At 38.4% G+C, this 9,962-nt stretch overlaps 1 protein-coding gene across 4 annotated transcripts in view; it reads right to left on the bottom strand.

Annotated features, from left to right (window-relative positions):
* Positions 1 to 1,510: 1,510 nt before the first annotated feature.
* DYRK3 (dual specificity tyrosine-(Y)-phosphorylation regulated kinase 3) overlaps positions 1,511 to 9,962 on the bottom strand; it is a 13,967-nt gene continuing 5,515 nt past the window's right edge. For 3 of the 4 annotated variants that reach the window (XM_015427728.1, XM_015427752.1, XM_015427737.1), the window contains one exon: positions 1,511 to 3,130. In XM_015427728.1, the coding sequence (XP_015283214.1) occupies positions 1,559 to 3,130 (1,572 nt within the window). In that variant the 3' untranslated portion in view covers positions 1,511 to 1,558. Of the gene's footprint in view, positions 3,131 to 4,209; positions 4,233 to 9,962 lie in introns of those variants that run through there. The other variant, XM_015427745.1, reaches the window with a different exon arrangement.

Below are 9,962 nucleotides of genomic sequence, written 5' to 3'. Positions count from 1 at the left end.
TGACATACAGGGAAGGTAGAATATTTCATTGGAATCAGAGCAGTTTGTGTAGGACTACAGAACAGTTCTATGGTCACCGATGTGTGGAATAATTGCAGCACACCATAAAATCTCCAGGCAGAAACACCCAACTCCCAAGGCCAGCCTAGTCAAAAGGACCATTACCAACAATCCATGCAGCAAGTGTCACTGTAATCTGAGTATACTTAGGATCAAAGTGACATAGTGACATAAATTCATGCTGCAGCACTTGTGATACCAGTCAGTGAGTACGTGAGTGTATGTCAATAATTCATTAACTCAAATGCAGTTTTGAATGAATATTACAGCTGCAGATAAAGCCTTCTTCGTATCAGTTACATATGAACTTGGAAAAAACCAGAAGAAATATTCTCCTCATACTATTGCAGAATCCACTGCAGCAAGAGATAAATTTGCTCAGTGTAAATGGATCACCTAGAAACATCTTTACAGAACGGATGAATATAACCAAATGCAGAAAACAGATTCAAAGTTTTAGTCAGACTTAATTGCTTGGTCAGGACTGGTATCTTGCAAATCAAAACAATAACCAAGAATTTCCTCTCAGCAAGAAGCCTGGTTCAGATTAAGCTGAATCGTGTGCCCATACAAGATGCCTTAAGTATAGGTAAAACTGCTACAAGGCTTGGCAAAATAAAATTTTGCTGCTGACGAACAGGTAAGAGACATAAGCTCCAAAGGAAGCTTGCATATATTTTAATCATCAAGTACTTCATCTACTCCTTCTTTTATTTTCTGGGATTCAGACAATGCTATATGTATCATGTTTATTGTACAAAATGTTTGAAACATCAGAGTGCTGCTGAATTGTTCAGGGACAGTAGGACACTGCCATCTTTCACATTAAATGCTTGGTATTTCTACCATTACTTATGTTGAGCACTGAAAATTGCACTTGCTCAGAAGTGATGTCATTCACTGTAATTTAAAGCAACTTACTCTGAAACGCTTTCTGAAGACATTCCTACCTCCATAATTTGATGACAAGCTGTGGACTCAATACATTTAGGCTGACAGGGTTGGGAAAGAGAACCAAGTGCATTAAACACAGAGTTCAACCACTGGTATCTGCATAGCAACAACTTATGATTTGAACCATCGTTCTGTAAAATATATTCATTTATGGATTAATTAAATGAACAATTTAAATATCCTCAAATTGTTTTAAAGTAAATTATCTGCTAAGTGAGATTGTCCACATGACAAATGGTTTTTGAGTTTTATTACAACAGCACTATAAAATCCATCTGTTACAGTGCGTAACCTCATTGAACAAACAAATGTGCTGACCTATCAAAAGTGACGTAACAAGCACCACATTCCAGCTGAAACAACTTGATAAATCATAGCCCTTAAATGCTTATGTTTGGATTCAGGTTTTTTTATACAAGATTTAGTGTTCAATAAAAATTAAATCTTTCTCTTTTTAAAAGACCTCTGCATTTAGTTATCTTACAGGTTTCAAAGAGATAATTAAAAACACAGGGTATGTACTCTGGGAATACATAATTCTCTATTAGCTGACCAATTTTGGTAGCACAGTACATAGAGGTATACTGGCATTTGAGTCAGTCATTAGATTAGCTCTCAGCTTGCTGGCCACCCCAACAACGGGGGGTAGTCTGGAACCTATCCCTGGAAAAGAGCTTGTATAATGAGCAATCCGTTTGCCTGGTGTTTTATCCATGCTGGGTGGCTTAGGTACTCGCTTACAAATCCAAGGATGTCTTAAAGCTTGGGTAGGAGTCATTCGTGCAGAAGGATCCCAGTTAAGACATTCCTTTAAGAATTCTATAAACAAAGCATCATCACAGCCTTTTAATGCTGTGACCCATTCCTTGTTGCCGGGAACACCACGCACTTTCCCCCTACGTGATCTGCTACCACTCAGGGTCGTTTTACCATCTGAGTGTGTTGTTGCAGTGCAATAGCGAGGATGACCTTTTGAGTTGATGAAGTTCTTGGCTCGTTTGGATGCATCTAGAAGCTTCTGTGGTGGCATTCCAAGGAGCTCCATCATACAAGCTAGCTGGTCACCTTCATCTTCTCCAGGAAACAGAGGGTAACCAGTCAACAGTTCCACCAGAATACAGCCAAAACTCCACATGTCTATGGGCATTCCATAACGGCTTCCCAGAATGACTTCAGGGGCTCTATAGAATCGAGACTGGATGTATGTGTAGACTCTTTGGTGCTCAAAACAACTTGACCCAAAATCAATCACTTTGATTCCACTCCGTCCCTGCTGCTTTAGGAGAATATTCTCAGGCTTCAGATCACAGTGTATTATTTTGTTTTTATAAAGAGCCTCCAAACATTGCAGTATGGAGTGGGCAAACTTGCGCACAAGCTGCACACTGAAGCCTTGAAACTTGTTTCTTTTAATCAGCTCATACAGGTTCATGCTCAAGAGCTCAAAAGTCATACATATGTGATTCCGAAAGGTAAAACTTTCCAGCATATGGATAACATTCATGCTGCCAGTTTTATCCTGTTTTTTGAGATGCTCCAAGATCCGGATTTCTTCTGCTGCTTGGCGATGAAACCTCTTCTCATTACGTACCATTTTTAAGGCCAGATGCTGGTGGTGCCTGTGGTCATAAACTTTAGCTACTTGGCCAAAACTGCCTTTTCCAATTATTTTAAGTACTTCATATCGGTAGGCGAGATGGTCGTGAGGCACATTAATATAGCTGCCTTGTTCGTCATCATATCCACCATTGTTGGGGCCACCAATGACTCCTTGCCTTTTCTTTGCATTTGGACCCACAAAATAAATTTCAGGAAAATTAAATATTTCCTGCTGCTCGTAGGCTGTTAACTGGTGTTTGTATTGCTTCAATGCTTGATCTGGAGACTGACCACCAGTCTTCTGTGCTTTTAATGAGCTGCCACTAGTTTTGGTGGTGCTTATGTTGTCTACACTTTTCTCTTTTGCTGGAGTAGGAAAGGACCTCTCAGAGCCATTTACTCCAGATGACTGAAGAGTACTACTCCTTCGATTGCCAGAGTCTTCAAATAACTGTTCAACTTTGACTTGGCTCCCAGTCAAAGGATGATCCTTCATTATGACCTTGTTAGCAGTCACCTGTAAGGATGAAAGAAAATATCTTTAGTGTTTCATTCTGATTTTAACAAACAGAGCAACAATGCCATGATTTTCTCAGATGGAATAAGCGCAAGTATACTAATTTGTATTTATTTTAAAGATGTTCTTAGATTAGCATGCACAAAAAAACCTACGCAACACCTACTCCACCATCCCAGCATATGGAAACTGATAAAAAAACTGTATCAGCCAACAAACTGATGCTGTTCACTTGCCTGCAAGTTCCAACCTTGCAGACACACATACAAGGAAGCAAGAACGGCACAAACAAGCATGCAGAAGGTATACACAAGAAGCAGCAGAATATGATAGAAGCCTCCAGAACATTAGGATGAAAGACTGACCAGGGCAATGGGTGAATGATTTTGTTACCAAGGAGACTCCATGCTACCATCAAATATGCATCTACAGTTCCCAGTAACTCCACGTGAAATTGTATTTGAAAGCATAATTGGATGAAGTTTACATCTTACCTAGAGAGCACTTTGAATCAGATTTAAGCCCTACCAAAAAAAAAAATATCCCCATTTTCCTATGCTAATCAGTACTTGCATATTTTCCACAGTCCCCAAAGGAAAACTCTAATTGGCAAGAAAATATCATGAAGTATTTTGCTTCTACTGGATTTCAGTGTGGATCATCTCTAGTAGAAACAATGCACATATTTATGCTTTTGGTGCAACACTGCATGAAAGTTACAAGATGCAGTACTATAATGTGTAACATATGTGAATCGATCAGAAGTCTTCCATTTTAGTCTTTAATCTCAAAGTAAAGACAACCAGTCCCTGAAACTGAAAATAGCAGCATTTAAGTAAAAATATACAAAAGACTGAAGACAACTCACAAATGATGCTGTCCTGTTCATTTACAGCAAGTTACTACCTATCATCCAAATAAAGTAGCAAAATACTTCTGGAAACAAGAAACTTGTACATAGTTTAAGACATTGGCTGAGAAATGTAGGCTTTTAGGACCTCTAGAGCTACATTCTTCATGATTATTGCTTAACTGCTAGCTGTCTGGAAAATGTAGACAGTACATTTTGAAACACACACCTTTCCAGGAACTCATAGAAAATATGATCCAGAGAATAAGCATTTTAGTAACACATTCTTCGCTGGGCTTATGGCTGAACTGCAGAAAAAGAATGACAGACACTGTAAAATTCTAAGTCAGAATGCTGCTCACAGCAACAAAATGGCACAAATTCTCTGCAAATTAATAAGGAATTCAGTTGTTTAAAAAGATCCATTTATGAAGTGTCTGCTCTCCTTTCCCAACAGGAGTCTGAAGTACTCCACAAAGGTTTTTTCCCCCATTTTGCAGTGGTGAAAATGTACTGAGTATCCAAATTGGAAATGAACCCAAACTGTAATTTATTCCTGCATAAAATGTTTATCCATAACCTAAACTGGAGGGAGGGGAAAGAGAGTTATCAGTTTAAATATAATATGCAACATAGTGTTTAAAAAGGAATACTAGCTGTCATATCGAACAATCCTGAAGGTACACAAGACTGTGTTTCTGATATCAGTTAAATGAGAAAGGAAGAAACAAAAACAAAATAGTTGGTAGCTGACAAAGAAGGAGAGGGGAAACTCTGGAGCTGCATACCATATGAGGCAGCTGAGTGCCTCCAAGGCAGAACCATTTCAGAATCCTTCCTGTAAAAAGAAAGTGTGAAACATTCCCAGGGCCTCTGAGAGGGGGGGCTAGTGGGGCCTTTTGGCCTGGGCCTCACGTTCTTGGGCCCCCCTCAAATTTACACTTTTGATGTTAAATCACATGTTAAAATGGGAACATTTATTACAGAGCCTTACAATATTATTTTTCTTATTGTATTAAATGTCAACATTTAAAATATAATACTACTAATTTTGTATCATTGTTTTCGCACTTCTTCATTTTTTAATTTACTGGGGGGGGGGTCTCAAAAATGGAAGTGGTCCAGCCTCTCTTGACCTCTGAGAGTGCCTGAACATTCCTGGTCCCAGAACCTGAATCTATCCCAAGAGTGGTGGAAACTCTGCCTACATGCTGAGCCACATGGGATTTGGAACAGAACAAGCAAGAAAAATATCAGTCTTTGTCAGTTTCTAGCTTTCATGCTCAGAGAGAAAAACCAGCTGAGAGAAAAGCATTTCCTTAATGGCTTAGAACTAGACATTGATCCTGGAAAAGAATGACATACAAACAATGACATCCAGTTATCAAGAAATGGGATTTCTATGCTACGCTAAGTTCCTTATCTGCCCCCCCAACTATAACACAAGGTTTTTTCCCTTTCTCCTCTATGATCAAATTGCTAATTTTGTGAGAACCAGAATCTCTTATTCATAACAGCTTGAATTAAACTAGGTTTATAATATACACATTTAATTTCCCAAAGCACAGTACCAGAAATACCACTTCGAAGTCACTTATTGGCTGCCTCATCCTTCTTCTTCTTAAGCTCCTTCATCTTAGCCAACTGCATGCTGTAGGAAAGGCTCTTCACTTTCCCAAATACCCTGACACAGTTGCTGCTTCCATTCTCTGCTGTGGAAGTGATGTGACTGAACTTTCTAGCTACTAAGGAGCAATATTTTATTTCACAACATGGACTCCACTGACAGTCATTTCAGGAAGAAATACACTGAGGTCATGCTGAAAAAACAAACATGGATTTCTAATAATTTTTTAAGATGAGGTCTAATTATTAGGTCATGGGCTGAATATACACACACACATAAAAGGACTTGCAGAAAACTTTGACAGAGGCCATTAACGCTGAAAAGCTCCCCTCTTCATTTCTCTGCATGTCAGGTTTTCTCCTTTGCTTTCTAACATCTATCAACAATTCCACCCATGAATCCATGATGCCAATCTTTGCCCAGTTTCTATTACCCACCCGTTTCCCTCTGGGGGTAGAGTGAAGAGATTAACTACCAACTTCAGCTTCTATAAAATATTAATCCTCTTTTTAGCAGCAGTCTGGTTCTTATCACAGTGCCCTGAAGACAATTTCATAAGCAAACTATCATTTTAAAAAGACCTTGGTGAGAACAAACCTGCTCTGTTCTTGTTCTCAAAACCAGAACTGTCAAGAAGGCATGCAAACACCAACAGAGTTCAAGGGTCGCATCAGATACATATTTTAAGACTACAGTTAACCTGTTTCCCCGAAAATAAGACCTACCCCCAAAATAAGCCCTAGCAGGATTTCTATGCATTTGTGGTATAAGCCCTAGTGTGTCTTCTTGAGAAAAAATAAATATAAGACAGTGTCTTATTTTCGGGGAAACACGGTAGTATCAGACTAGCTGTCCGCTTAACTGTTAAAGTTAGTCTATTAAACACAATTGTTATATAAATTACTAACAAATAGTACAAAAGACTTCAAAAGTGCTTTCAATATAATAACTGGAGAAGCACCGTGAAATTTAAATAGGGATAGCAAGTAGAGATGTAAAATTTCCGGAAATTTTGAAGCTCGGGAAAAAACCCAGTTTTTTTCGGGGGGAAACGGAAATTTTCGGAAAAATTGAAAAAAATGCTACATTAGCATTTCTTTTTTCTTTTCCAGATTGAAAGTCATTCTATTACTTTAGGAACATAAAATATGACTATGGACATTTTTACTTGGCATGAAATTATCACAACTAGCATATTAAAAATATAGTGTATCCAAACAATTATTACAAACGGAATACCCACCCACATGCAAAAACAAAACTGAAACTTTTTTATTTTCTTCTGACAATCGCACCTCCTTAAGGAAGAAATGCATCTTGTTCTTGCATTGGAGAGTTCAGTTTGTAACCTAGGACTTGCTTGTCCTCAGTGCACAGAAATTACATCAATCTGATACCATATATATATATTTTAGAAATGATTTGGAAAATATTTGAACACCTTGTCTTAAAATATTTTATTCATCATGTTAAAATAAAATGTTCCATAATCAATTTTTCCAATTTTTCGTTAAAAAAAAAAAGGCTTCAGGAAAAAAGCGGGAAAAACCGGGTTTTTCCCGGGCCTTCACATCTCTAATAGCAAGTGCTTGCTGCACATACACTATGGGGTAAAGCAGGCACTGTCCAGGGCATAATCTAGCTCATCAACTGTGCAGCTAAAGTTATCAAACACGTGCTATGCAAACACTGGATGGGGAGAGAAACCAGACAAATGTTTAGCTACTAATTAGATATTAAAAATTCAACTAGGATAACGTTTAAAAAATAAATAGGACTCTTGTGCCAACAAAGACATAAATTCTTATTACAACACAGGTTTTCAGGAATGAGTGTCTTATGCATGTGAGGAAGTGGGCTCTAGTCCACAAAAGCTTATTACAGAATAAAAAATGCTTTAGTCTTTAAAGTGACATGAGAGTTTGTTGTCACTGCAACAGACTAGCAGAGCTACCTCTCAGGAACTTTTTAATAGTGATTGGTTTAGTATTATATGACTGGGCATTCAAACAAACTTGGCAAACTGATGGGTTGAATGCCTGCCATTCTCTTTCCCAGAACCTTTGCAGAGCAGGTTCAAAGCTCTTATGGTAAGGGGGAATCAGGGGGCCTTTCTCCTTGCTGTAAACACCATGTGGAAAATTGTGAGCATCACATGTTTAGCAGACCATAGTTGTTCCACCATGCACAGTACAACTGGCCCACAAGTTGTAAAATCCAAACAATTCTCAGCACTAAAATTTTTAATGCCCCCTCTGTACCCTTTAAGTTCTAGACTCACATGCTGTTCTCACACCTTCTACTAACAGGGAATCTAGACACACTGCAGGTTCCTTAGAATTCATTCCCCATTTTGGCTCTCTGAGTAACAAAACACAAATTCATGGGATCCAGCAAGTAAACAACACATGGTAGCCCCTGACAACCTTTCACTACCTGTCATAAATGAACAACCTATCACAGGCTGGTCCTGATATCCTAACAAAATGTGACACTGAAGCCCATGAGTGTCTATGTCTAAGACCTTTGAGAGATCAGTCATAACCAGTACTGAAGACACCCATTATCTTCACTGCCTCAGCTCACTGGAAACTGGAACAGAGCTAAATAATGCTGTAAGTTCTAAAATGGTGGCAAAAAAGGACCCTGTAACTGCCCCCCCCATTTTCTATGAAATTAGTTTTAAGAATAATTATCTTAAGCCATCAATACTGTTTTACTATAGAGTTAGACAAGTTTTCTACTATAAACCCATAAGAATGGGTTTAATCACTATGGATCAACAGAAGCACTTAGCAATGAAATGACAAGGGCAAATAACATTTTCCCCATTTGTTAATTTTGCTAAATATGCTGGATATTATAAGCCTCCAATTTCCATACAGCAGACTTCAGCTTGGATTAACATAAAAACTATCCCACCCCCCGCCCAGCAACAATCTATCAACAAGCTTCACACCTGGTCAGAATTCCAAATCTTGATGTCCAGCTTTGGTAACCTGACTGAATGGGGACAGCTGGGATGCCAAGGGCCCTCTGACAAGCAGAAGACCCAGCTGGATAATGATCACATGACTTTTAGACTGACCCATATCATAATTTTAACTTCAAGTTCCATTTCCAATCAGATGACTTCAAAGCAACCCATCACCCTGCTTCCAACACTTCCTCTTCAAAACCCTGGGCCACAATTTACTTTGCACATAACCCTAGCAGTTTGCAGCCAAGATAACTGATTGACAACACAGGTGGTGTTTTGTACCAGCAACTTTAGAGCTCTTTGAAAGCTCCTCACATAGCTTATGCCCAGAAGCATCAGTACGCTCTCAGTATTGCTCCATTTAGAGTGCAGCCCTAAGCATGTTTACTCAAAAGTAAGTCCAGTGGGACATACTACTTAGTAACTGCGTTGATGATAGCAGAATTACAAACAGGTTTTGAAAATTTATAGTTCAAACAATTCTATCCATGAAAATATAAAACGTCTTATTTCACCAATCAAAAGGATTGAACAATTTGAAATTAGAAGTAGTTTTACCTTTTCAAAAAGCTTATTTATAATGAAAGACAAATAGCACGCCCACCTAAATAATTCCAGATTCTTCACACACATTTGTACTAAAAGGCTAAAATGCTTTTAACTGTTACACATTTCTCCTCCATGTCTTCATTTGGCAAACATGACTAAACCGCATGGCTCCCCTCATCTCCTCTTCTCATCCCCAGCTACTGCTGAGCCTGTTAGCCTCCTCCTTTGTCAGCCCTTTTCAATGCCAAGCCTACATTTTCAGAACCACTGGGGAAAGGAATGTAATGGGAGAGAAGAGGAAGGAGATGTTAACTCTATGATGGCCATCGACAGTCAGATGGAGGGAGGAGGAGCAGGAGGAAGCAACAGTGGTATCTCTCCCCAGTACCAAGGTGAGGGGGAAGGCTAGGTAATGAGTTGAAATTATGGTTTAAATAGTGTATTTTTATAAAATGCAATATTTCATAAAATATTATGGCAGTATTTCCTTATATGGACATTCATATACAATCTGAATATACATATAGACCTACATTTGTGATTTTTTAAAAGGAGAATGCATGTCTATGACGTTCTAGTGAATATGCACCAGTCTACAGGAGTCATAATCTAATCCAACATGTTTGTCTTTAAATATCTTTATCACATACTTTTTTTAAGACCCCCGAAGGGGATTTTTTTATTTTTTATAGTACTACATAAACTACAAAGAAAAGAAGGGAAGGGGAGCTACAACTAAGGAGAAAGAAAAGTAACCCACACTAAACTAAAAACCCAAGAGTAGGAGATCATTACCCTGTTGAACTGCAGTTAGTAATGAAAAAAA

Source organism: Gekko japonicus, unplaced genomic scaffold (genome assembly GCF_001447785.1).
Source record: "Gekko japonicus isolate JY-2015 unplaced genomic scaffold, Gekko_japonicus_V1.1 scaffold413, whole genome shotgun sequence".
NCBI classification, from domain to species: Eukaryota; Metazoa; Chordata; class Lepidosauria; order Squamata; family Gekkonidae; genus Gekko; species Gekko japonicus.
Note: the sequence above shows the minus strand (reverse complement) of the source record. Positions and strands in the feature narration are given on the sequence as shown.